This window comes from Neopsephotus bourkii, unplaced genomic scaffold, assembly GCF_033783945.1.
Source record: "Neopsephotus bourkii isolate Nb327-2 ecotype Australia unplaced genomic scaffold, CSIRO-AGI_Nbou_v1 NB_1707, whole genome shotgun sequence".
NCBI lineage: Eukaryota > Metazoa > Chordata > Aves > Psittaciformes > Psittacidae > Neopsephotus > Neopsephotus bourkii.
In genome coordinates this window covers 4361072-4389035 of record NW_026902181.1, presented here as the reverse complement: position 1 = coordinate 4389035, position 27964 = coordinate 4361072, and the positions used below count along the sequence as shown (strand labels likewise).

At 42.6% G+C, this 27964-nt stretch overlaps 2 protein-coding genes and 1 long non-coding RNA gene across 13 annotated transcripts in view; all 3 read left to right on the top strand.

Annotated features, from left to right (window-relative positions):
* The window catches only part of CEP170B (centrosomal protein 170B), a 58760-nt gene extending 54334 nt beyond the window's left edge, over positions 1-4426 (top strand). For all 10 annotated transcript variants that reach the window (XM_061376234.1, XM_061376233.1, XM_061376225.1 and 7 more), the window contains one exon: positions 244-4426. In XM_061376234.1, the coding sequence (XP_061232218.1) occupies positions 244-479 (236 nt within the window). In that variant the 3' untranslated portion in view covers positions 480-4426. The remainder of the gene's footprint in view (positions 1-243) is intronic.
* The window catches only part of PLD4 (phospholipase D family member 4), a 116622-nt gene extending 91651 nt beyond the window's left edge, over positions 1-24971 (top strand). The window contains exons 1-11 of one of the 2 annotated variants that reach the window (XM_061376488.1): positions 9863-9974; positions 13093-13182; positions 13796-14001; positions 14699-14882; positions 16233-16353; positions 16711-16838; positions 16996-17196; positions 17594-17733; positions 20239-20404; positions 22950-23046; positions 24339-24971. In XM_061376488.1, coding sequence (XP_061232472.1) covers positions 9972-9974; positions 13093-13182; positions 13796-14001; positions 14699-14882; positions 16233-16353; positions 16711-16838; positions 16996-17196; positions 17594-17733; positions 20239-20404; positions 22950-23046; positions 24339-24547 — 1545 coding nt within the window. In that variant the 5' untranslated portion in view covers positions 9863-9971 and the 3' untranslated portion in view covers positions 24548-24971. Of the gene's footprint in view, positions 1-9862; positions 9975-13092; positions 13183-13795; positions 14002-14698; positions 14883-16232; positions 16354-16710; positions 16839-16995; positions 17197-17593; positions 17734-20238; positions 20405-22949; positions 23047-24338 lie in introns of those variants that run through there. The other variant, XM_061376489.1, reaches the window with a different exon arrangement.
* On the top strand, positions 20407-22816 carry LOC133224718 (uncharacterized). Its single transcript, XR_009728939.1, has 2 exons — positions 20407-20516; positions 21770-22816. It is a non-coding gene; the product is annotated as an uncharacterized LOC133224718 (long non-coding RNA).
* Positions 24972-27964: the final 2993 nt, after the last annotated feature.

Sequence of the window (27964 nt, the reverse complement as noted above, 5' to 3'; positions counted from 1 at the left end):
TTGTCTTTTCCAATTTAACCAGAAAGTCGAATGTTCTCATAGCTTCAGTTTCGGAGAGGTCTTGCTGCTTAGGCCTGAAGCTACTAATGAGGAAAATGCCAAAATCAACACAAGTGCTGCCTACAGTGCCTACAGAAGGCACCAACCTTATGTTTAGAAACTCTGCTGAGTGCTGCTAATAAGTCTGTATATGTTTTATTGTTTTGTTGTTGTTTTTTTTTTTTTCTTCCTTCCTTCCCCCAGTCATAAACGCAATCATTGACCCTACTGGAAACTTGGATGTAGTTGCCAGTAACAAAGCATCTGCTGCTGCTAAACAATCTACAGCCACTAAAGTCAGGACTGCTAACAATTCTGGGTCGACACTGGAGACTTTGTCTGCAGCACAGATGAGAAACTACACGCAGAAATCGAACTGTGGGTCTTCTAGCTTACAAGATTCGAATTTCATTCCAGATGGAGAGAAATATGTGATCTGATAGAATATTTTATATTGCTATCATATTGTATTCTACTGTTGCATTAGTATTGTGTATGAGTGGTTTGTGGACGGTTTGTGTGGAGCAGTTGTTTAGATTGCTAACACGTTGCACAAAAAAAATAATCTATGCTGTGAGGGTGGATGGAAGGTCTGTGTATGCCTTTTAAACAAGACTAGCACTGTGGAGCAGCACATATTCAGCATAGAGGCAAACTGATTTTTGGAAAATTACTCGCTACTTCTTCCAGTGTGCCATAAGAAAACAGGCTTTGCACATGCTCCATCCAATACTGTAGAAGATAAAGTGTTGTTGCATTGACCTGTTCATAATTTTTCAGTTGTAATGAGGTGCAATTTTAAAAACACTCTTTTTGGTACTATACTTGTTTTGGTTTTATTTGTTTTTCTTTTTTTTAAGTGTACAAGTGAAGCATAACAACTCTCTTGGAATCAATGTGCAAATCCAACAGAATGATCGTGCAATATCATGGGTTTCTGTTTGAAACTCTTAGTGCAGTTGTGTGAGAAGCCATAAAAAGGCAACCACAGTGAAGCTGTGCATCCTTTTCAGTCCAGGACCCAAACCAGAACAGAATAAACTATTTTTTTTTTCCTCTATGGAAAGTGTAAAAGTTAATACTGATAGGAATGTAAAGACTACTAATACAGTTACTATTTTTGATGATCTTTCAGGCCCAGAGTTTGGGGTAGGTACAAAAAGTCAGATTTTACAGTTTAGCTTGCCAAATTTTCATGACTTTGGTACAAATGCTGTCTTTAAGCTGCTTTTTGGTTTTGATTGTTTTGAAACAAATCAAACCCCCCCCCTTTACATATACAACCTTTTACAATGAGCTACAAATGCTCTTGGCTGAGCTGAAGACTAAAATATTGTGATTAGCTAAGAAAAACATCTGTTCCAATGGCTCATGCAATAAACGTAATTGTGCAGTTGCTGTGAACTAGTGTTCACTGACAGCACTGAAAAAAATGATGGCTTAAAATGTAGCTTCACCTTTTATGGCTAGTTCTGTTATGAGTCTTTTTCAATGCAAAAGTGCTTGAAGACCATCATTCTGTGGTATTCTTCAGATACTGTTCAACAGTGTCAGGCACTTGGTACATTTGGCATTTTTGTCTGCATTTTGGTTTTGGTCTGTTAATATCCTAGAAACACTAAGGGTTATGAGCAGTTGCACTGAGCAATTTCTTGTTTAAAACCAGCTAGTTTTTTGTATTCTTTCTGCTAAACTGCAGGACACTTAAGCAATTTTTGTGGCTTGAAGAACTAAGTTTTTTTCGTTTTTTTTTTTAGGGGGCCTCTTCCAGATGTGTTTGCTCCCAGTTTTTTCAGTCTTGTATCAATTCCTTTTTCATTCTTCCTGGTCAATAAAAAGTAATTGGGTAAATGAGTTCTTTTGTAGCTGACGACGATACCTTTACTGGGAAAGGTGAGCAGATGAGTTCCACTTTGCCCTCATACAGTGCATAGTTTAACTAGTGAAAATGGTTTCCCAAGCTTGACTGCTTCTTGTGTGCTGACTTCATATTTTGGGGGTGGGTAGTGGATTCTTTAGTTAGCTTCAGTAGTTACCTGAGCTTTTCTGCTAGAATGTTGTAACAGTGGGAACCTGTTAAAATTATTTAAATAAATAGGGATACTCACAAAGTGTTTAATCTTACTAGCCAAGATCGTGATGGCTTTTCTGGTGATGCCAGTGTGAGTTGTCTATCAATTCAGCAGTAACAGGATCAGTCCCAAAGTGGGAGTATGCCAACAGGCCATTAGTTTCTTTGAGTGTGCAAGATGCTGGCTGATAAACAATAGGTGCAGATATCCTTCCAAGATTTCCAGTAGGTTATAAGACTCATCAGCTTGTGTGGAGATGCTCTTCCATGAAGAAGTCTGCTGGAATTCATGTAGATGAATGCAGAATGAAAAAGAATTTGCCCTTGATGTTCTTCTGCCTGTAATATGCGCACTATCTGAATGTGTTCAGTCATTTATTCTGATCTGTCTTTTCTTGAAATACCTGCGTCCTTGATGAATATCGTAAGTGGTGGTATTGTTTCTGACATATGAGACAGTTTTTCAGGCTCTTCTGGGTTAGGGTTTGAACCAACCAGGTGCTACCTCAACTCACTAGGAGTTGAAGGGCCTTCACCGATTAGGCATTGTTGTTAGTGTCAGTTTTGCTGTAGAGACAAGTGAATTATGCAGACATCTGACATGTATTATTATTCTATAATTTATTCTATTATAGCTGTGTTTCTACATCTTCGTGGTTATGCTCTAGTGGATTTTATTTCTCTAAACAGAGGTCCTATCATGTACTTTCACTTGAAAATCGCTTTCTTCTTCTTTCATCCATGAATACATCAGGGATGGATTTTATTCCTTGGCTGCTCTGCTCTGAACTCAGGAGAGAGCCCACAGACACCTTGCATCAATTAACCGACAAAATATGGTACCTCTTCAAGTGACTAATAAAGATGCAACAATTGGTGTCTGTTTATAATTTGGAAATGTGTGTGTGAAGGGGGTGGAGGATTCACAGCTTGATTTGTTTTATTTGTGACTCACCTGAACTATAAAATGCTTCTGTGTCTTGACATGACATTCCTTGGATCTCTGCATTTAAAGCAGTTTTGCGAGTTAATGATGAAATGGAACATATTTTTATTTTCTTCTTGTATTCACTGCTTCAGAAGTACACCCCATTTGCACTTGTCTGCTCCAGATAAGCCAAAGAGCTGGCCACCTAACTAACTCCTTCATTGATTGTTCATTATTATAAGCAGTACTGTACACGATCATTAAAACATGCCTCTGGGTGACTCCACTAGAAGTGGTGTATCTAGGTGGCCCAGGATCAGTGTGTGAAATACCTGTTGGCTTCTATGAGGTACAAATGGGCCTCGTGTTGAGGTTGGTAGTAGTAACAATGGTCTGTGGGTCACTTTCATACCATATTGCTTTCATGTGTTTTGTATCTGACTAAAAATATGTAATGAAGGATGGGATTCTCAAAGTCTTGGGGGAAGCAAATGCTCATGTCCATTTGGGTCGCCATACTCTTTGGGTGCCTGATGCCGTGAACACCTTTCAAAATCCCAGCCTCAGTTCTTCCGTTATACTTGAAAACCATGTTCTCAGTCTGACGCTTTCAAATGTAAAAAACCTGTTACTCTGTTCTGATAGTGTGAATGTAAATTCCTGGGAGAATGTGTACAAGCTTTGGGAGCAATGACCTAAATGTATCTACAATAACGTCATGATGTGGTCGTGCTCCAGGAGAAAAGGAACACATGCATCGTCTTTTGAGTATTTCAGTAAAGGTACAACTAGTGGAATGTTTACGTACAGCCTACTGAAACAAGAAGGAGGAGAGAGAAGAAAGATAAAGTGTATAGTATTTAAGTGCAAGATTCTGCTAGTTTTTTATTGTTTTGCAGATGACACTAGCTATTTTTGAAGTTCTGTAAATGTTTATAACTCTTGCAAAGACCAGGCAGAACTACCTGTTCACGTTCAATGTGCCCTGTGCTGAATTGTGCCTATTTCACTCTCTGCTGTTGTTATGCTGCTGATTCTGCTGTTCTGAACTGTTCACTGGATCATTCCATTTGCATGCAACACAAATGCAAGCTGAGCTGTCTGAGAGTAAAGCTGAAACACGTTTGTATAACTTGAATCAATGACTTTCTGTTTTCCACACCCTCTTGAAATGCTGTGTATATTTTTGATTTGTTTCTTCTGCCCAAATTGTTTTCCTCTTTTGTTTTCTTTTGAATGGTAATTTATTTTTGTTCGGATTATAGGCAGTATCTGTACATTTTGTTTCAAGGTGATGTTGTGGACATCTTTAAAAGACAAATTGTTATTTTATATAATTTTATCATAAAATTGCTCTAATAAATCATTCTTTTATCATGTGACAATGATTCTGGATTTTGTGTGTTAATTTTGGGGGGTGTATGTGTTTGGACTAGGTCTGTTTACACTCGTGCTAAGTACAGCATACTGAAAGAATTGTCAACGACTGAAGGCTCACAGTGCAAGTGGGTCTGTCCTGGTGACACCTATTGCTGGGTCAGATCTCTCCCCAAGAGTCCAGGAGTCCCCTTTCCTCTGTACTTACAGGTTGAAGTCCCCATCACCCAAAGGTGGTCTTACTTCTGAGTATAGTATGGTGATATTTGATTTAATTTTTAGTGCTGTTGTATTTCATTGCCGTGATTAACAGTGGTAGCTAAATCCAGCCTGGATATGATAATTCCCCAACATTATTAGACTCTCTCTCTTGCTTTCATCATATATATATTTTTACATATATATGTAGGAGTTTATGTGTCAGTGGAATTCTTTTGATTTTTCGATTCATTCCATCACTGTCCTCCCTCCCTTCTGCAGTCCTGTCTGACCTTCCTGGTACTTTTGAAAAATAACATTAATTCCTTCTTCCCCTTTGCAAAGCCTTCAGGTACCTGCAACCTCCCCCATCCTGCTCAGTGCTGTTTGGGACTCTGCCTCCATGTTCTCTGCAGTAGCACACCTTCTACAGGGCACAGAGCATGTGTAGCTGATAAAACTATTGCATTGCTTGCCAGCAATAACTAAACCATGCACAGACACACAAAAATTCTTCCTCTCAGAAGGCTTGCTTAAGCTTGGTTTGTGTATGCTGTGTCTGCAGAGGGGGTTTTCTGTGTTCTCTAACATTCAGGGCTAGTCACACACTATATTACTTTTCCACAGGCTTCCCCAGCCACACTGAGTGGTATTTGAGTTAGGATGCTATGTGAAGTGCCCTTTTGAAATCAATAGTGCATCCACTTCATTAATTTTTAATGGACTGAATAAATATAAGAGGCAGTGGAACTGTGTCCAAAACTGCTCGCAGTGTAATGAAAGCTGCTATCTGGCACAATTTAAAAAACAAAGGACAGATGGCAAAAGTGCATCTTCCTACTGAGTGTTCAGCTGCAGTCCTGCCTGGCTTTTCAACATCCTCATCTGCTTTGGGAAATAGAGCCAGGTTTTCCACGTGTGTATAAAAGGGAACACCAGAAAGAATTGCCTTGAGCAGGGTTTGCAGGACCCTTCCTTGGAGCAAATCTTTCAGTCAGTGGCGAGGCAGGTTCTCAGTTTTTGATACTCTGTGAAGGTTTACCACTAGACCCTCCTCTACTGTGTCCTGCCCGTGGAATGGTGTGAGAGGACTGTGCCTTTTTTCAACACTGGCATTTGTGGACTGCTCAAGAGCAAAGCTGTGGTACCCTCTGCCCTCACCTGTTTCTGATGCAATGAGGTTGATGTGGGGCCACAGTGGGAGTTTTGGCTGGGGTGGTGGGTTGCTTTCCTTAGCAGGGGCACAAGCATTTGGATGCAGCCCTGCAGAAGCTTGGAGCACCTGCACAAATAAGCACACCTGATGCGGTTATCTAGAAAAGCTGCCTGAGTCTCCTGATGATGTGGGCTGAGCAAGGAAAGGCAAGAAAAATGAACCTAAGAAACTAGTACTCACTAGGACTTGCTTTCTGTCTCCTAAACAGAAATCACTGAAAATACTTTACTGGCCAAAAGAACTGTCACCAGAAAAGATTTGTTCAACAGTAACACTTCTGCCTCTGTCTACATCCAACTCAACAGGAACCACAGGCAGTAATAAAAAGAACCCAAACCCATAATGTGGCATCCACATGGGGACATGTTGTAGACAAGATCCAGAGACAGAGGTGAAATTCAGCCTCAGCAAGAGGATCTGTGGCTTTAGCACAGTGGTAGCCATATATGTACAGCAGGTCACTTCTTTGGTGGTATGTTTCTCTCAGGGAATGGATCTCTCCCCAGCTGCTGATTGCTGGGCAGGTTACCAGACAGTGGATGACAGCAAGAGGATGGAAGGTAACACACCTTGGCCACAGGCAAAGAAAGTAACCTCTCTGTAAGCAACAAAACTGTTCTTCAGGAGGTGAAGATCAGGCATCAGGCCAGTGGTTTCCTGGCCAGATACTTTGCAAATTGGAGTGTAATTTTTGTAGTGCAAAGCCAGATACATTCAAGGCAGACAACACAGATGATGCTTTTCCTAATACCTGCACCAGGAAAAGAAAACTATGCCTGGAGGGCAAGTGCCAGACAAGAAGAGTGACAAGAGTGAGAAGCAAAGGCCTCTCTGCAATCACTTGAGCTATGAAAATCACTGATATTTTTTTATTTTTTTTTACATATATTTTAAGGATGAGAAAATTATTCCAAGTAAGTGTTAAATATTTCAAGTTAAATGTTTCAAGTCTATGGTTAGATACCTTAGTGAATTGATCGGATTTTTTTTTAAGTGGAAATTGAGGAAATATTTTAAAATATTTCCAAACAAAAGAATCATAATTTTGATTTTATTTATGTTCTCTAGGCTTGTCAGCTGAATCACTTCCCAGTTCTTGACCTGAAATGACTTCTTCCCAGCTCATTTGAGTATACAATCTTTTGGCACAAATTATACATGGAGCATTTTTAACTACTCCTGCCTCCCGTCCTTCTGTAACTGTTGGTGTTTGGAGCCCTGCCACCCAGTCCTCATGAAATGGAAAATGTAAATTTGTAGTAATGGCTGCGGTGGTAGCAACGTTTTTGTCTATTATTAGCTCTCGGAGATGAGAACGTGTTAAACTGGCAGTTTCTTCTTAGTAAACCTCCCACGCAGGCATTAAAAGATCTTTCACTGTATTTTTTAGCACACTCTTCTAGCAACCTGAAGTCCAAGCATGCTTTTTAGAGGGTGTAAGTTAATCACAGTGACATCCAGTTGTACGGTGAGAGACGTATTTACTCTCTGTGTGGGGTGGTGGCAAGGCAGCCAGAGCAACTGGTAGAAGGAACCTTGCCTGAGAGATGGGGGAGAAGAGGAATAAAAAAGATTGTTTCTTTGCCCTGAAACTTGCCAGTCTTTTTTTCTTTCCTCTCTCCAGTTGCATGGGTGGGTCAAATAAATCATATTCTCCCCACAAAAGTGCTTCCATCCTTAAACCCTCAAAGCTACAGCACTGCTAGCAGGGTCAGAAATGCGTCACTGATGTTGGGCTGGTAAATGAGATCAGATAAGCAGAAGGAAACCAGGGTTTTGCAGGCTGTAGAGGAGGAGGGAATATGATGAGATTAATCAGTCCTGTAAGTGGTTAGAGAGCTGCCAAGGAGGAGGAGAAATATGGGTCCTTTTTCTGGAAGCTGCTCTTCCCATTGGTGTAACCCAGCCTCTCCCAGTTTGAATTAAACCGATGGTACTGAAGCAATAAATGATAAGTCCTGAACTTCATATAAATGTTCTACTGTTTGTGTGGTACGAGCCTGAACTCGCTGCATCAGTGGGAGCTTTTGTGATTTATGTCAGCATAGTGCATGCCAGGATTTCAGTCCCGTGCATAAACAGAGCAACAAGGCTTGTTGTTAAGCTTCCTGACATGAAACGTTTAGCTGCAATACTTAGTTTGGATGCTCTGCCTCTGAAGTCAATGGAGGGACAGGGACATTTACCCAGAGGCGATCTGAGCCTTTAGCATGGTGGCTCACTGGAATTGCTTTTTTATTCCTGCCTGCAGAGGAAGCCTTAGTGAAGCAGGATCCTTCAGCTTTCAGCTGAATTCTTCAGCTTTCTGGTAACTGGAGTCTACAGGGATGGCAGGAGCCTTTGCCTTGTTTTTAAGCTCTGTTTTAACAGAGATTTGGGATGGCCCCAGTGATTGGTGATCTGTGCGCAGCAGTAAATTCAGGATAGAGGTGGCTGGTCAGGCAGGGATCCTGCTCCACCATCTTCTTTTCTTTCACTTTTGACATCTGAGTTACTGCTTGTGTTTTCATAGAATCATACAGTGGTTTGCGTTGAAGGGACCTTAAAAATCCTCTAGTTCTGCACCCCCTGCCTTGGTGTTCCTTGGTTCCTTTTTCCCCCTTTTTAAAAATAAGGGGTTTAGCCGCAGGGGAAGCAGAGGATTCGTGACACATTCAGCTTCCAGAGAAAGGCCTCTTTCTGCCAGACCTGACTTACCCTCTGGCTCCTTTTAGCTTTTCCATCTTTAGCAGCTTAATATAAAGTATGATAAAGCCTTGTGAACATTATTAGTCCTCAGGTATCTCTCCATTTTTTCTCTCCCTTAGAGCAGGCTTCCTCAGGTACTGGACTAGGGAACTGCACCCTTTGGTTCAATAGGGTGGAGGGACTGCCTGGAGAATTACAACAGCATTGCCATATTGGGTTGCACTGGCTGAAGTGCAGCCTTTGGATTTTTACTGAAGACATAATTCTTAGAAACTGCTTCAAACTCAACATTGCATTTAACTTCCCCTTCAGCAATGTCACTACAAATTCCAAACACCATTTGTTTAAGAGAAAAGCTGTATTATTTCAGCACAGGCAGTTTGCTCCCTTATGTTTGTCCAAGGATGACCGGGTAGGAGAGTGCTTGCAAGAGGAACTGGGTAGGAAGATGGATTTGGAGGGTTGGTTTGTCTGTTTAAAATCAAGCTTCTGGTGGTCTAAGAATGAAGCAGTGAGAATAGTGCCATGTCTGGGATGCAAACTGCACTGAAGCTGAGCAGTCCTTTCAGCTAGTGCCTTCTAGTGCTGATCTAGACTGATCTTAGACACTGGGGCAGTGGGAGCTTAGCCGTTCAACGCAGTTTGGACCAGGTCACAAAGTTACATCAGAGAGGTGAGGATCAGGACCTGGAGCTTAAGAACTGGATCACAACAACTAGATGATTAGATGAACAACCTCACTTGGAGTATTGTGTACATTTCTGGTGTCCTCAACATAAAAAAGACATGGATCTGTTGGAACAAGCCCAGAGGAGGGCCACAAGGATGATCAGGGGACTGGAGCACCTCCTGTATGAAGATCGGCTGAGAAAGTTGGGGCTGTTCAGCCTGGAGAAGAGAAGGCTGCATGGAGACCTCATAGCAGCCTTCCAGTGTCTGAAGGGGGGGCTATAGGGATGCTGGGGAGGGACTCTTCATGAGGGACTGTAGTGATAGGACAAGGGGTAACGGGTTAAAACTTAAACAGGGGAAGTTTAGATTGGATATAAGGAGGAAATTCTTTACTGTGAGGTTGGTGAGGCACTGGAATAGCTTGCCCAGGGAGGTTGTGAATGCTCCATCCCTGGCGGTGTTCAAGGCCAGGTTGGAGAGAGCCTTGGGTGACATGGTTTAGTGTGAGGTGTTCCTGCCCATGGAACTTGATGATCTTAAGGTTCTTTCCAACCCTAACTATTCTATGAGTCTGTGATTCTATGATAACTTGGGACTCTCAATTGTCAGTGCCTGTTGTGAAACTCCATGATTAAGAGGAAGTATCTGCAGCAGGAAGAGGAAAATACAGAAGAGCCCTAAATAAATCTGCTAGTGAAAAGCATGTGCGCTGCTTCTTGTAAACAGAGTTGGAGTAACACCAGACTGCAGTAGGAGATCCACACAGGAGGAAGACTTACAGGATGGTAAGTATATTTGCCATCATCTTGAGAGTACTGGGGGTTCATCTGAGAGCACTTTGCTCATCTAAGGAGCTTCAAACAGCTTCTTGGGGATGGTTTTGTATAATGAAAAGTCTCATCCTTGTGTTTGAAATCCAAAATGTGAAACAGGTTGATGCTGATGGAGAAAAGAAGTACCAAAAGTTATTTAGGGGGCAAGGAGAAACCAGCTTTAATGTTATAAACAAGTCTTCTGTGTGCACTCAGCAGACTGTGGTATCAGCTTGTGTTCGTCTGTGAAGGAGCGCTAAGCAATACTTGTATTTATTGCTCTTGGATAAACTTTAGTCATTGAAATTGGCAGCTGGTAAAGCTCTGAAAGCTTTGAGGAAGCAGCAGTTAATTACTGACCAGCTACAATATTATTCTTAAGCATTCTGGCTGAGTCTGTGCTGTTTTCTTTCTTGAAAGTTAAACTTCATATTTTAGTGCAGTTCTCATGACTTCTGTAAGGGAGCTGGGAATCTAACCCATTATCAGTCAAAGACACCAAGAAGCACTTTGACCCAAATGGTACATGATTTTATGATTGTGGCACATACGAGATCTGTTCACTTTCATATTTTTATGAGAACTGCTGCTTTTCGAAGCCATTTTGTAACTGTTGCTGGAAAAGAGAACTGAAACAATTTGTTTCTCAGAAGCTCCTTCCTTCTAAAGCCATCAAATGGCTGTAAATGCCCTTGCAGCTGCAGTTCCTTACCAAGATCCTGTTTGGGTCACTTCATTGTACTGTGGGGAGCACTTTAGCTTTGGGGGCCAGAGGGACAAGGTGACACCTCTCCGGTTCTGATTCTTTGATGAGAACTGGTGGGGACAGCTGCTGCCAAAGCTGTGAGCTGTGCAGTGTGACCTGCATCCTCACTGGGTGCTCCTGGCCAAGGCTGAAGGGCTGCTGCTGCTGGTTTTCAGCTGCCTTTCTCTTCCTCCTTTAAAATCCCTTTGCTTCAGTTTCCTACAATCTCCTCAGCATCTTCTCTCTTGCTCTTTCTTCCTTTTCTTCCCACTACATTTTCTGGGTTGGTATTTGACCACTTCCTCTCAAGATGGGGGAATGATCCGTGCTGCTGTCACACAGCTTTCTCTGCTTGCTGTGTGTTATATTCCCCCTCTCTGCTTGCTGTGTACTATATTCCCCCTCTCTGCTTGCTGTGTACTATATTCCCCCTCTCTGCTTGGGCTGTAAGCTCCTGGGGGTAAGACGCTGCATCTTTGTGCTGTGCTTAAAACACGAGCTGGGACTTCAGGGCCATGGAAACCTGATATGCACCAGGGAGTGGCCCACTGTCTGTCACTGCTGGCAGCAGCTCAGTTCCTCCAGGGCTGAGAGGGTAGGTATTTCACTGCCAGCGTTTATAACTATTTCTAGTGTAAAAGCTTCCATCTGAATTTGGAGGCAGCAAAAGAAGTGCTAGTGAAAAGTGTGAGTAAAACTGCCTTAGAAAGAAGGTACCACTGTGGTGATTACAACTAATAACAACAAGCAGGCTCTGGAACAGAAACTTAGCTTTCATCTCTGTAGCTCTAGCATGCTTGATTGTTCCTACCTTTGCTTTTTCCTCTCCTATTTCCTCTTAACTTTCTTATTCTCCCTTGCCTGTTCTTTTACCTTGGGTGCTCTCTTTTCAAATCCCTCTCTGTGTTCCCCAAGTCATTGTTTCCAAGACATTTTCCACCTCTTCGGTTCAATCATACTAATTCTTGTGAGTTAGGTCCCATAAGAAGCCTTTGGGGCTATGTCACTGCAGTGTCCGACTCCTGCTTGTTCCATGTGGTCACAGCATCTGTACAGAAAGGTGGAGTAGGCAGGAGCTGGATGCACCATGGGCATGCGTGGCCATACTGCCTTATGCATCTGGGAAGGCAGACGCCATGAGCCCATCCAATTCAGGTGACAATAGCTGAGCACATAGGGCAAGACGGATGGGACAAGCCTGGCAGGATCCTTCCTACCTAAAACTTGTTTGAGTGTGGCCACCCACCACATATGCTCTGTTGCCACAGAGCAACTGCATATCTGATACTGTAACAGCATGTTTACCTTCCTGGCTACAAATGGCCAGTGGCTCAGGGATAGGAAGTGGTGGATTGGGACTGTGCAGACGGTGATATCATCTGCTAGCACTTTTTGAAATCTACCATATCCCAGGATGTGCTTCTTGCTTCTAAGCATGAAAAATGTTCAGGTCTAGTGGAAGGTGTCCCTGCCCATGACAGGGCGGTTGGAACTAGATGATCTTAAGGTTCTTTCCAACCCTAACCTTTCTATGAGCCTATGTTTCTGACAGCTGACTCCTATGCGGTAAATTCAGCACTGCTGATGCAGGGATAATTCATGATCTATTGGGCATGTGTGAAGTTCTTGGCTTGACCTTTTGAGAAGGCAAAGTAGGCAAGTGGCCACCTACCCCTTGCCTAGTAACTGCTTTGACTTTTGCCGTATTTTGGTACTTTGTTTTGGGGTTACCTCTGCTGGTGATAACACAAAATTGGAGCAACATTGCCTGAGAAAGAAAAGAAATTAACTTATATTCTAGGGTCACGATTGCAACAGGGGTGAAGAGGAATTTCTGTTTTGGGCTGGTCCCCATCGCCTTAACAAAGTCCCTTCTGGATGTGGCACTGGCATTGCAGATAACTCACAGGCATAGGAAGAGAGCAGGAGCCTAATGGAGTCACACACAGGATGACATTGATATTGCATGCTACCACTCACAGTTCCTGCACTTAATCATTGCTTGTTGGCAAATATTTTAGTTTGCAGCAGGACGAAAGTGGGTGTTGAAAGATAACTTGAAAAGGGAGAGATGCAGTTCTTTACACATTTATCACTGAAGTGATTTTGGTGTGTAGACAGCACCAGGGAAAAAGCACAGGGACCTGTCTCTCCCTCTCCCTTTGGAATCTGTTAATGTCACTCAAGAGCCATAATACAGTGAGGATGTTGCACAGATCCGTACTTAAATCTTGGAGTGCTGTATAAAGCAATGGCAGTAACCTGCATTTTTAGTCCATAACTGGCTTTTTACAAATGTTGCCATAAGGCTTTATTTTTCCCCTTGCATGCATTTCTGTTTTTCAGATTGTGAAAAAAGTGTTAAAAACATCCCTGATGTTTAATGAATCTTCCAACATGAAATTAAGTGTGAACAATCAAAAAGACGTCAAAACGGTAATTATTGGGAAACACTACATTTGCTTACAAGAACTGAGATTACACTGGCATTTCTGGAAAGATGAAACAGATTAAGAGGAATGATTTTATTGCTCATTATAGAAATCCATATAGATTTCAATCTTATTTGTAAACAAGTGAGGAGGACAGCAACCCTCATTGATTTATCCAGTAGAATGATCAAACCTTGCCGAGAGGGAGTAATGTGGAATCTAATCCTGCAGCCCTGGCTCTGGACAGTGTGTTATGGATTTCCTTCTTTTGATTTTTGTGGAGTTTTTGTTGAACACCCATTTGTCTTGTGCTAAAATAAAGCCAATAAATGTCAAATCAGTCACAACGTTCCAGAAAAAAAAAACAAGTTTTCTGATATGTTGGCACAGGAAAAATTAAAGCAAAACTAAAATCTCAGTCCTCACATAAACCAACCCCTCTGTAACTTGTGATCCACATTTTCAGTGGTGTATCTAAGAGTGCTGTCTGCCAGTAGCTGAAAGCAGAACTACTGTTCAAAGATTGTGAGTTACCTGTAACAGGTAGTCATCCATTAGCTGGTGTATCAGTGACTTGGTGATCACTTAAATCTTGTCCTATTTGCATTCTATTCTAGTTTCAAATCTTAGGGGCAGTTTTGATACTTGGTCTTGTTGTCTTGGCTGTTTACTTCATGAAAGTGGAAAGCAAAGTTGGTCCTAGCAGAGAAAAAGCATTTGTCAACATTTACAAAGAGATGGAGGAGGAAGAAGAACTCTATGGAGATCTCCCAGGAGCCACAGTAACTGAGGAGGACACCAATGGATCAAATGACTCCTGCAGGTATCCCAGGCTTGATGGCACATGGAGAAGTAATCACCCAGTGGAACAATAGTTACAGTGCTGACAGTATCAGCATGGCTTTTGTTCTCTTCCCATTGTATAATAAGTGACAAAGTACCACTAATTTGGGAAGAGTGAAGGGTTTGTTTAGGCATTGGGTCATTAGTAGTTGACTGTTATGAGGGGCAGTAGGGGCAACATCAGTACTCCAGGACTGGTCCTATGCTTGTATGTTCAGCACACCTCTGTTGCGTCTCCACCATCTCCAGACATCCTCCCTTTGTGGCAGTGGTGGGAGGCAGCAGGGCAACCAGTAGGCAAAGCATCCCCTGCTGAGCTCACCTACTTTCAGAGGCCAGAGGGATTAGTGGATGTTTGTCCTGGCAGAGGGAAGGGGTACCAAAGCGACATCCAGCCCCAGGGTTTACTTTTCTTCTCATCTTTAGGATGAGAAGATAAAGAGCTCAGAACAGCTACTAATAAGCCATTGTGCTGGATTTGGGACCATGATGTATAATATACACTTGGCTGTAATGACTGGGCATAGAGAGTAGTCCCATCTTATTTGTCCAGCTCTGCTTGTTTGCATTTGAGGTTGATGTCCAAAATGGACAATTGTATGGCTTGAGAGCTTTCCTGCTTAGTTTCCTGCTTGGGTGACAGTCACTTGCTTCACAACATGCAACTGTCATTGCAGCTTTGAGCTGGTGGAAAATGTGCCTTATGACTTAGCTTTTGAGATAAACAGCACTGCAGCCAAACCCCTGTACAAAGCCTGGATGAGACTCCTTGATATAGCCCAGGAAAAAGTTTATGTGGCTTCTTACTATTGGTCTCTTGCTGGGAAGGATGTCAACGTCAATGATTCATCTTCCAAGCAGGTAAGACCAAATCAATGACAAGCACATTTACGGTTGTATGTACATGTGGTAGATGGCAGGCTGACTGTGAGGCCTGTCTTCCAGATGCTTCCTGCAAACCCAGAAAGGTTTTCCGTGCTGGTCTAAAGCAACACACCAACTTTCCTCCTCCAGCCAAGTTAGACTCCGTATGGGCTCTGTTTTCTCTGAATATTTCTGTGCCGTGTTTTAAGAGCAACCGGACAGAGGCCAGCCTCAAAACCACACTCTCTCACCCTGCAGAGGGTCAGCCTGCAGTAGGGGCAGCCATTGGCACGGCCAGAGAGCTTGCAGGATCCGTATACACAAGTGAACATGCCAATTCCCGCTAGCTAGCTGGAAGGGTCAGGAAACAAAGTCTGCTGGACTTTTACCTGCTTCAGAGGCTGCTTCTCTCCCATGTACAGAGACAGAATCTGCATCCACCCAATTTGCAGATGTTCCTGAACTATGCCATTGGGCAGCTGTTCAGGACATTCATTCTTCTCCTGGGCACCCTGTGCAGTCAGGTTTCCTGCAGGGCCTCTCTGGCTCCACCACCAAAAATAAATGAGAGAGGCTACGGCACAGACTCACCTCTCTACTGTCCATCGTGTTTAAGTGTCCCCTGGCTCTATCCTGGCCTGTGGCAGCTGACAGCCTCCCAGGCAACCCTGAGCAGGGTCTGGGGGCCTATTCTGAAGAGCAGAAGGGACAAGACCACCCTATTTCAGGTAGGTGTGGAGTTCAGTCATGTGTCAGGAATTGTGCTGTTTGCTGTCAGACCAGGTACTGGCCTGTTTATTACTCTAGGCCACAGCTCTGCCTCTGCCCTGGCACGTCTTCCTTGGTCTCATGGGCTCTCTGGGATTTGTCTTCCCCCCAGCATGGTCCTGGTGATGTAAGATGACTCATTTCCTCTACAGAAAAAGAAGGGAAAGTAACAGATGTAAGGCTGAGCCCTGTCTCTGCTAAAGGGACAGCTCAGTGTAGGGCAGCTCTGTTATTTTATCCTTGGGGAGAACTGACGCAGTGTTATCTGTTGAGCATCAGCATCCAGCAGCTGATCTTCATTGGGGCATTCACCTTTGAAGTCTGGGATATTTGTGGTTGTTTTTTTAAGCCTTACCTCTAATAGCATTAAACAACAGAAAATAAACTTTGATTCATACATTGGATTCGAATCTTTGCTCCCTTTTTTCTCTGCTTGAAGACAACCTAAAATAGATGAAATTTCTGACCTTTCTCGTGTTAGGATTCTTCAAACAAAGCACCCATTAGTAAAACTGTACTTGTGTGTATCTTACTAAATGTTCTATAACAAAACACAAAAAATAGCAATGTACCATGCAGGGTGAAGATATTCTGAAGAGGTTTGAAAGACTACTTGCAGAGGATGTCTCTGTGTATGTTGCAGCAAGTATTCCAACTCTGGCAACTAATTCAACTGACCTTGAGCTTTTAGAGGAAAAAGGTAATTATTCAGTGATGCTCTCAGAACTTCTGCATTGCAATAGGGCATCTGAGACAAACTGGTCTCCAGGGCCTATTCTGGCATGGTGTTTATGTGAGTTCACAGGACAAGCACTATGGGCTCACTAATTCATTTTTGTGTATATTGTCATGCCCTTAAGGATTTTTCTGAAATTTCACATTTTATATATTTTTGCAAGTTACTGTATCCCCAGGAATGAGCACTTGTGAATTTTGGTAGTTATTAGTGGCTGCAAGTATTAGACATCCAGACATGTCCTGGCTATCAGGGGAGCAGTATAAATTACCATCTCCAGCTGTGTCTAAACTCTTTTTGCCTCTCCCCATTTTTCTTCAGGAGCTCATGTAAAGAAGGTTGATTTTGGACGTTTGGCAGGAGGAGTGTTGCACAGTAAATTCTGGATTGTAGACATGAAACACATATACATTGGTAGTGCAAATATGGACTGGAGATCTTTATCTCAGGTAAGCTCTGCTTCAAAAAAGCTGGGAGAAAATTCATGTGCTAGCACATAAGAGAGGAACATCATGATGTAAAATACTGATTGAGTGGGAGAAACAGCAAAGAAACCCTTGGAGGTGGCTCTTTCTGGGGCTGTGACGTAGCTTGCTCTCTTTGTAGGTGAAAGAATTTGGTGCTGTGATATACAACTGCAGCTGCTTGGCCAAAGACCTCTGGAAAACATTTAGTACTTACTGGGATCTTGGACTTCCTAATGCTACAGTCCCATTCCCTTGGCCTCTTAATTATTCTACCCACATTAACATGCATCAGCCTCTGGAAGTAGAATTCAATGGAATCTTGACAAAAGCCTATTTTTCTGTAAGTATGTTTAGAAGTATCGGGATAGAGTGTGAACTATATTTTAACATAGGCCAGAAAATTTTCTTCAGCAGTCTTCAGTTACTTGTGTTCCAGTTGGATAATAATTAATTCAACAGGTTTCTCTGGAACTGCTCAGCGAATAAGGGCTGACCCAGCTTCATCCATCAGGTAGTATGGCAAGAATGGGGTGCAGGTCTTCTTTGATCACCTGTGGGCTCAATATATCAGTATCTAACCCATCAGGTCATGTAAGGCATGAGGAAAGATAGTGGTCCACTTTAAGTGCTTTGTGCTATTGTAATGAAAACTGAACAGATCTGAACATAAATGACTCACAGAATCTCACAGAAAAAAAAGGATGAAATCACTGACATGTGTGTTTTCTTCTTTTCAGGCTTCCCCTCCAGCATTTTGTCCAGAAGGTCGTACCAAAGACCTCTTTGCTATAACCAGTATTATCAGTGAGGCACAGAAATTTGTCTATGTTTCTGTTATGGAATATTTCCCTACCAGCCGTTTCATTCACCCAGAAAGGTACAATTTGTATATTGAGCAAATCAGTTGACTGCCCTTTTTAAAGGAAAATTCTGCTATTCTGCTATATTCTGCTATATTCTGCTATTCTGCTCCTTCTGCAACAGAAGTATTCAGAGTGGAGAGAACTGAGGCTTTGCTCTGCACTCTTGACTGCCTCATGGACTATGCAAATACTGATGCTATAGGAAGGATGGTATCCAGTACTGTCCATTGTGCTTCACTAGTGTTTTAAATCAGCCTCCCATTCTCTTCACACAGCAAGAAAACTGTGAAGTGACAGACTAGGGACAATCAGGATACATCTCTCTTCAAAACATAGCAGAGCAGCTTTGTGAATAGAGAGAGGAATGGGAACAGCAGAAAGATACCTGACATCAGGCTTTTCAGGGAAAATATTCTTGTTCCCCTCTTCTGCTCCTGTTTCTTTCTTTCTGTTCTTTACTTCTGAAGACTCTTGACTTCTGGTTCTGCTGCCTGTTTGATGTACTTGACCCATAGTTAAAAGGGTGATTCTTAACTGTCCTTGCTGACCAGGAGGCTGAACCAGTCTGTAAAAGAAGCTTCTGGGCTTTTATTTTCCTTTTTTTACAGTTCCATCTAAGGACATCCAAGTTCCTAAAGCATGCTGCATGCATGCATATAGCAGCTGCTCTCAAAAAGAAGGTGGTAGTGGTGATCTGGAGTGATCAGGTTGTGTGTAGTGGACCACTGCCTAAGGTCACAGCAGAATTATGCAGACTCTCTACGTCAGCTCGTATCTGAGTAACACAAAAAGTTAGTCAGTCATGGGGCAACCACTAAGACTCCAAATCCTCTTAGATATGCTTGAATTAAGATATTTACATGCAACCAAGTGTCCTGAGTATTATCTGCTTGTAACATTTGTGAGTTTTCCAGTCATTTAAATAATCTGACTGAGAAAGAAGCTCAGGCAAAATAATTATGTACAACATGGATTGTAAGGAATAGGGTGAGCTCTAGCTTTCTGTTTAGTCAGAATTATACCATGCATCATGTCCTGTGGCATGATGGTGTAAAGACTCTGTTGTTCAGCTGGGCATGTATTAGCAGGAAGGGTAATAGATAGATACAGATAATTCCACTGTCTTTGAAATGAAATCTCAAAGAGGAGCTTCTGCTTGGAGGACACTTTTTATAAATCAAACAACTTTGAGGATTTTCAGTTTCTGTGTTGTACAGTTGAATATCTGTGTTTCTCATCTCCTGCTACTAGCTAAGAATAGGTTCACAGAAAGTCTTTCTTTCCCCTTAGGAATGAGTGTGTTAATACTCCTCATTTTCATCTAAAGCCTTAATCCACCATTTGTGACATCTAGGGTCTGATCGGATGCAAAAAAGTTTGAAAGGCCTAGGGAAAGCTGTGCGGGGCCTCGGGCTATCTCCACAGCAATCAGCTGTAGTGCAATGAATTGAGGCTGATTAGTTCAGGTTAGGTTCCTCCAGCAGCTGAGGCAGAAGGAACAAAGCTGGTATCTTAATGCCTGTTAATCAGCTCAAGCCTGATATACTTAAAAAATGGAAACTGTTGAAAAATAGGATTTTTAAATATGTTTTTCTGAATTTTTCAGGATCTGCAAGACAACCTGACCCTGAAAGCACACGGCTAATCTGCTGATTGTGATAGGACAATGTGCAATGGAAAATTAGAGAATTCAGGGCTTTGTACATAAGGCCCAAAGAATAAGTTAGGCAAACTAATTAATCATTGCCCATGGGACTGTGAGCGAATGCTGGACCTCTCTGTATCGGTCCTCCAATCTATACTGAAAATGCTTGTTTTCCTCCATGCAGCTCTTGTTAGGAACTACAGGATGAAAGTCCTATACAGGCATTTGGAGTTACTAGTCTTGGGATGTACATTGTACAGCACTTAGTGTTGTGTAGTTGGGTCAAGGATGCTAAAAATTTTCCCCTAAGCTACTATCAAAACAAGTGTCATGGAAATGGAGAGCCCTGTGTCCATGAGAGCACAGCTGTGTCCGTTACCTCGAGGGCACATGGCATACTAAAGAGGACAAGGAGGGATAGGAGGGATAGTGTCCATGCTAAGTCCTGAAATGGCCATATTCTACAAAGTGGTTCTTAGGCTTTCCTCTGGGCTCTGCGCTGTCCTTTTTACTTCATGCTGTATGATATGGCTTTACATTGGAGTTGTTCTTTTTAGTTTCCTAATGCAATGAACATGATGGCACCATGCAGTGTGTGTAGCTGTGTACATGTGCTTTACTAAGCTTTAAACTTCTTGATAATTTTCAACCTAATTTGGCAGAGACTGGAGGTCTCAAAATGCCCTGTGAAATGAATTGGCTGGGTAGAAGGCAGAAATCTTACTTTACCTCCAGTGAAGACACAAGTGCTCCTCTTACTAGGTACCCAACATCCCACCTGGGCACAATGTTACTCATATTCTGTTTATTCTTGCAGGTTTCTACTGAACTGTTTCAAAACTGTCCCTTTTTCTTCCCACCTACTTTTCTCTAGATATTGGCCAGCCATTGACAACACTCTGAGACGTGCAGCTTTCGAACACAGAGTACAAATTCGGCTTCTGGTCAGCTGCTGGACCCACTCTGACCCAGCCATGTTCTACTATTTGAGGTCACTGCGTGCTCTCAACAATCCACATGCCCACATCAGTGTCAGCGTGGTACGATAAGAAACCTGATTTTGGAAAGATAGCTTGAGGATACAGGCCTTCCACTGGCTTTTGAGTCTAAGCTGCCAGTTATGTGTGCAAGTACTAGGTTTTAGAGAAGCAGGTTGTCATAGAATCATAGAGTAGTTAGGGTTGGAAAGGACCTTAAGATCATCTAGTTCCACCCCCCCTGCCATGGGCAGGGACACCTCACACTAAACCATGTCACCCAAGGCCTCATCCAACCTGGCCTTGAAAGCTGCCAGGGATGGAGCATTCACAGCTTCCCTGGGCAACCCATTCCTGTGCCTCACCAACCAAACAGTAAAGATTGTCTTCTTTATATCCAATCTAAACTTCCCCTGTTTAAGTTTTAACCAGTTACCCCTTGTCCTGTCACTACAGTCCCTAATGAAATGTCCATCCCCAGCATCCCTATAGGCCCCCTTCAGATACTGGAAGGCTGCTATGAGGTCTCCACGCAGCCTTCTCTTCTCCAGGCTGAACAGCCCCAACTTTCTCAGCCTATCTTCATATGGGAGGTGCTCCAGTCCCCTGATCATCCTTGTGGCCCTCCTCTGGACGTGTTCCAACAGATCCATGTCTTTTTTATGTTGAGGACACCAGAACTGCACACAATACTCCAAGTGAGGTCTCACAAGAGCAGAATAAAGGGGCAGGATAACCTCCTTCAACCTGCTGGTCACACTCCTTTTGATGCAGCCCAAGATACGGTTGGCTTTCTGGGCTGCAAGCGCACACTGCCGGCTCATGTTCATTTTCTCATTGACTTGCACCCCCAAGTCCTTCTCCACAGGGCTGTTCTGAATCTCTTTCCTGCCCAATCTGTAGCTGTGTCTGGGATTGCTCCCACCCAGGTGTAGGACCTTGCACTTGGCATAGTTAAACTTCATGAGGATGGCATCAGCCCACCTCACAAGATTGTCAAGGTCCCTCTGGATGGCATTCCTTCCCTCCAGCGTATCAACCGAACCACACAGCTTGGTGTCATCGGCAAACTTGCTGAGGGCGCACTCAATCCCACTGTCCATGTCAGCGACGACGATGTTGAACAAGACCGGTTCCAACACCAATCCCTAAGGGACACCACTCATTACAGGTCTCCAGACGGACATTGAGCCATTGACCACAACTCTTTGTGTGTGGCCATCCAGCCAGTTCTTTATCTGCCGAGTGGTCCATTCATCAAATTGATGTCTCTCCAATTTAGAGACAAGGATGTCGTGTGGGACAGTGTCGAACACTTTGCACAAATCCAGGTAGATGACATCAACTGCTCTACCGCTGTCCATCAGTTCTGTAGCCCCACTGTAGAAGGCCACCAAATTGGTCAGGCAGCATTTCCCCTTAGAGAAGCCACGATGGGATCGCAGTGACTGTTTCAGGTCCTTGAGAAAATAAGGCCCAATGGATAATCTTGAAGAAGCTATTGCAAACTACTAGTGATATCAAGGGATGTGCCTAACTGCAGCACTTGTGACAAGGGCTAACGGCTTTAAGCTGAAAGAGGATAGATCCAGATTAGATATTAGGAAGAATTTCTTTACTAGGAGAGTGGTGAGGCACTTGCACAGGCTGCCCAGAGAAGTTGTGGCTGCCCCATCCCTGGATGTGTTCAAGGCCAGGTTGGACAGGGCTTTGAGCAGCCTGGCCTACTGGAAGGTTTCCCTGCCCATGACAGGAAGGTTGGAACTGGATGATCTTTAAGGTCCCTTCAAACCCAAACCATTCTCTGATTACCCAGTCAGTAGCTTTTGCTGAGCACCATGACAGTGGCAGTTTATATGACAACCTAGTGCTCTTTTCATAGACCTTTTCCTGTATTAAGCATCTTAAATGGGTCTAGTTACTGTCAGTTTCTTACAACTGAGATCTCTGCTGACTGCCTAGACAAATGGACCTGTTTGTGAACACTAAGTATTACACACAGGCCATAGGCACTAGTCTGGAGTGCATCAAGTGGAGGGAGGTGGTATGGAAGCTCCTGACACGATGCAGTTACCATGACAGAGTGGAGTCACAGAACTAAGGTGGAATGCTTTTTACCAAAAGGAAAAAACAAGCAAACAAACAAGACAAAAAAAAGTAGAGTCTGATAAGAGTTAGCACAAAAAGTTTGGCATTTTTGCTGCCTGCAGTACCTCTTGTATCTGTGATCAGCCCATTCTAGCACAAAATAAGAGCAGCAATCAGTGGTAAATGCAGACCTATTAAACAGCTGCTTAAAACTGCATTTAATTGTCTGCCCTGTAATGATAATAGCTGTGCCACTAATGGAACATTGTGAAGCAAACATTATCCTTATCTGATCTCAATTGCTTATCCAATTTCATGTATAGTGGAAATACTATTTGTTAGTTCTCTTGGATAAGAGTAAAATCTCTTTTATGGTACATTTAATAACAGTGGGTGGACTATTCTGTTCTTTCTGTACTATTCTAGTCTTTGTAAATATAGAAAATCTGCATCGTCCAATCATGCAGTCTGTTCCTCACTATGGTATTTCTATTTGTATTTTAAATTTCTTTCTGTCCAGAAACTCTTCATTGTTCCAGTTATGAATCACACAAATATTCCTCATGGGAGAGTGAATCACAACAAATATATGGTCACTGATAAAGTAGCCTATATTGGTAGGTATTCCATTATTCCAAACACACTATATTTAGAACTATAGGGTTGAGGCTGAGATAAGATGGGCTGCAATATCAAAAAAGCCCCCATTTTGCCATGTAAATCAGTCTACCCTGGGTAAAGAAGTAGAGATGTGAAAGGGAGACAATAATGTAGGTCAGATTCAGTAAGAGATTATTTCATATGACTGTGAACTGTTAAGAACAGAGCATGACAAGTCTGAGTTCACAGTTTGTGACAAGCACAGTAGGAATTTCACAGACTGCGTGCTCGTAGTGATTCAGTGATAGCTGATGCTCTAGTATATAACATCGTGCTTTAATAAAACTAAATTGCTGGGAGGAATTAATTCCATGCACATGTTTGTTGAACAGAACTCTAGGAAAGGAAATGAGAAAACAGAATGTCAATTGCTGCTCAATTCCTGAAAGTCAGAATTATGTTTATTTTTTACTCTCTTATTAGGATCCCTCAAGAAAGGCAATGTTGAAAGGGCTCTGTCATTTCAGTCAGCTCATTCTACCAGCAAGGCAAACCAGCAAATAGCCTAATCTTCCAACAGGCTGAGCACTTGCAGTTCCAATTGCCTTTAATAGAATTTGTTTCTTACTGAATTGTCTTTTGAAGACAGGTATGCAGATAATTTGTTTTCATGGCTAAGCACCTTCCGGAATTGACGTCGATTTTTCTAGCTAAGGCACATACCAGGAAAAGTGCTAAGTGATAAAATGTGCATTTTTTTACACAATATTTGATTTACTGAATTATGGTAGCTTTGGAGAGAGCCCTAGACAATGGCTGCTGCTGGATTCCCAACTTTGCCTGGTTTAAAAGCTGGCATTGCATGCTGAGCTCAGAGCAGCTCTCAAGGTTTTATTGATCAAGGGTCCAGTTTCTTCTCTTGTTTAACAAGATAATTGAGTCCATTAAGGATTTTTTTTCTTTAAACACAGAAACCCATATCAAACGCTGACTTTTACCTCTTTTAATACCTCAGTGTAGCACTCTATTTGCATATTGGTAATAATTAGGTTTGTGCATCTCTGTCACAGGCTGTAAGGAATCAGAAGGTTATGAAGCTTCAGGGTTGCAGTTAGTATTCACTTTTCAAAACCTGAGGTCTGGAATAAGAAGGAGGTGACCTCATTTCTGCTGCTCCATTGGTCCTAATGAGATTTGCAGTTGTACAGCAAATCAGCAAAGCCAGGCAAATGTGGACTTAACAAGAATGGGGATGAAACAGAACACTGGGAAATTAATGTTTTCTAATTAGATACTTTTTCTTGCATAGGGACTTCGAATTGGTCAGAAGATTACTTCATTAACACTGCTGGAGTGGGACTAATTATCAAACAGAATTCAACCAACCTGCAGAGAAGGCAACTGCCTATCCAGGAACAATTAAAACATCTTTTTGAACGAGACTGGAATTCCAAATACGCAGTGAATCTGGAAGATGTGCAGGGACAGAAAGACTGTAACTGGAGAGGCAGGCCCTGAAGTGAATTGAAATACAAATTTAAATAAAACAAAAAGCCCCACTTGAATCTTCTTCCCTGGGCAGAACAGGGAGTTTTCTCTTTCTGTCTTTGTCAGAAAAATAGTTTCAATATGGTATCCACACTGACAAGGTGAGAACTTCTCATAGTTGACTCTGCCTGCAAACCCATTAGTCAGTGTGACACTTCTCTTTTTTGTGTGATTCCCTCACTCTGGAGTTAATGAAATGCATGCAGTGTTATACGACAAGCTATCTGATATTAAAGCAAACATGGAAGATACAACTGGATCTTAGTACATCAGAGACGTAGATTGGCATGCTATTTTATCTTAGGAAGCTATATACTTCAACCTTAATGTTCCATTAACAGTATTTGCTTACATGTGTTTAACCATATTTTTAATAAACTCCTGGCCACTTTAAGATTTTGAGCCGTGTAAGTAATTGCCTACAATAGCGAGGGCAGATTTTTAAAAGCATTTAGGAATTAGAGGTACAGGGAAATACCCATATTTAAGTGTTGAGGCTAGTTTCCAGAATTAAGAATCTGTGATTTAAATCTGGAGCCCTGAGTGTTTGGGGATGCTTGGATATCTGTGCATTGGCCACAGGCAGTAAATGGGATGGCAAAAGAAGAGCAAAGCTGGTGTGTGAGTGCTGGGTTGACAACAGCATCCCACCTACTCTGTGGGCAGTGCTTGGGAAGCCTCCTTGCTCATTTGGGGCTGTCTTGGTCCTGGCCCTGACCAGTGTTGTGTCTCTGGGCTTCCTTTTCTACTGCAGTCACATAGGGACCATAAACCTGAGCCATCTGGTGCCTTCTGTCCATATCCACCACTGCATAGTGGCTCTGTCCTGGATGACTCTCAGAAGTGACAGGAAAGGAAAGCAGAGCACATGCGCCAGCAATGGAGATGTGTGAATGACACTGGCCTTAGGCTCTGTGAACCTTGCCAGGGCTGCACACTTTGCCTGGGCACTGGAAAGGGAGTAGCAGTGTGAACCTTTTGCTTTGGGACTGATGTGCGGCAGAGGCGAGAGAGCCCAAGGTGAAAGCCCACTGCACTGAAAAAGATATTTCTGATATTGTTCTTGCATGCAAGTATCAACACATGGTCAGGTATATTTGTTAGTACAGGCTAATAAACCCATGAAATGGAGCTAGTGAAAACCAGCTGGGAAGGTTCTATTTTGCTAGGGATTTTAATTAATGAGTGGAAATCTCAAAATATAAAGCAGCCTTTAAAAAGGAAATAGGGGAGGAGAGCACTAAAAGCACCTGCATCTTCCTCAGTATGTTTGCACATATGTGATACGGAAGTTCAGTGTTACCTGTAAATGTATTAAAAATCTGCATTAGTAACAGCAAGCATTTGATCTGCAATGATAGATAAAACAATCCAAGGGTCTTGGAAGTGTTTGGAAGAGATAGCTGAGCAGCAGCTGGGAAAGCAAAAAATGGAAAATTGGTTTGGATCATCTCCAAAAGACCTTATAGAGAAAGAGACACATTCGTATGGGGATTTGTGTGTTCACAGAGATTCAAGTCAGTTCACACACAGACAATCACAGCAGGTCCCTTTGTTATCTCAGCACAGGGCAGATATTCAAAAGTACGAAAATGCTTCCTCTGGAGGATGGGGAGGTTGCACTGTGATGGGGAAGTCTGTACTCCCACTACCCTGTCCATGTCTGCACCAAGAGCCAAAATGCACCTGAATGAGGCCCTGCCAAGAGGGGTGTGAAGCTGAGCGGCCACAGGCCTTTTGAGGCTGGCAAGGTCCGCAGCACTTTCACAGCTCAGAGATGGAGTGCCAGGACAGGGACTTTGCCCGACCTCCCCGTGGAGCCGTGCTCTGGGGTCTATGCAGTGAGCACATGTGAGTGGTGGGGCAGTCTCAAAAGCTGTTTGAGCAGCTGCATCTTGAGCCAACAAAAGTGTTTTCTGTAGTGTAGTGTGCTCCTCTAGATGGCACTCGAAGCTGTATTTTCACTGATTTGGGGATGATGGATATTGCGGGAACAAGAAGGGAACTTCTCCACTTGTGAGCTCAAATCTGACAGTACTGGATGAGTTCAGAGTTTCTGGACAAGCTGTGAGACTTGTATTCTGGTAATGTAAGACTCGTATGAGGTCAGGTTCAGCTTATATAAGAAAAAAATGATGCTTATGTGAGTGCTCTTTGCTGGCATCACTTGTATTGGTTTTCCTCCCCAAATGAAGGAGGGGTTTACAATTAAGACGATAAACTGGATCTAAGAGGAACTTGAGTTTATTTCCCTGCTTTCTTGTGAAACTTCTTAGGCCCCTTCATAGTTTCGTTCTAAATTACTTGTTGTCTGTTACAAAGGTAGAATATGGTGTAAATCATAACCAGGCTTTGAATCTCTTAATAATTTTGTTTTCCATTTATGAAACAGGGTTAATAATAGTCCTTATCCATTCACCTGTTACTTATTGTTTTAATTTAGATTGTGATTTCTTCAAGTTAAAGAGTATACCAAGTGTAAGTTGGGGCCTCCAGAAGTATTCATTAGCATCTATTTATTTTCCTTGAATGGATTTTCTAGTTTGGTTTTAGGTAGTTCAGATTTTTCTCAGTATTAGTTTATTAGTGTCTAGGAAAAGTTGTTGGTTTGGATGTTGAGCATGGATACTCTCTTCTGATCAGCTCATCTCATGTACCTATGTTATGCTGGAGTACAACTTAAGCAAACCAGCCTTGCTTTACATGAGTGGCTTTCACGCAGAGCTGCTGCATTGCTCTCCCAGCAGTCTCTGATAGAACTTGGTTTGATGCAGTGCCTTGTGGCTACAGTGCTACTGACACTAGTGTCAGATAACAGCAAGACAGAACATAGCTGGCTCTATAGGTCTGTGAGTTCTGGCAGGACTAAAAGTCACCTGGCTTCACACATTACACACTACCTTGTTCCAAGAGCTTTTGTGTTACCTGTTTTCCTTTTTCTCCATTATCCAGCATTTTCCTTTCCCAGTTGTTTCAGATGAAACACACCTTTGTTGCTTTCATCCAAGTATTGAGAAAAACTCTCATTTACAATTTATGCTATATCAATGAACATTTAATTTTTTGAAAGTCATAAATATCTCCATAATCCCTGGAAGATAGCTCCCCTGTCATGGGCACTGATTCACAGACCTCATTGCTCCCTGCAGCTTCCTGAGGAAAAGTGAAGAGTGAGGTGCTGCTCTCTTCTCCCTGGTACAGGATAGGATGTATGTGAATGGATGCACCAGAGGAGGTTCAGACTTGACATTAGAAAACATTTCCTTACCAAGAGGGTGGTCAAACACTGGAACAGGCTTCCTAGAGAGATGGTCAATGTTCCAAGCCTATCAGTGTGTAAGAGGTATTTTGGACAATTCCCTTAATGACATGCTTTGATTTTTGGTC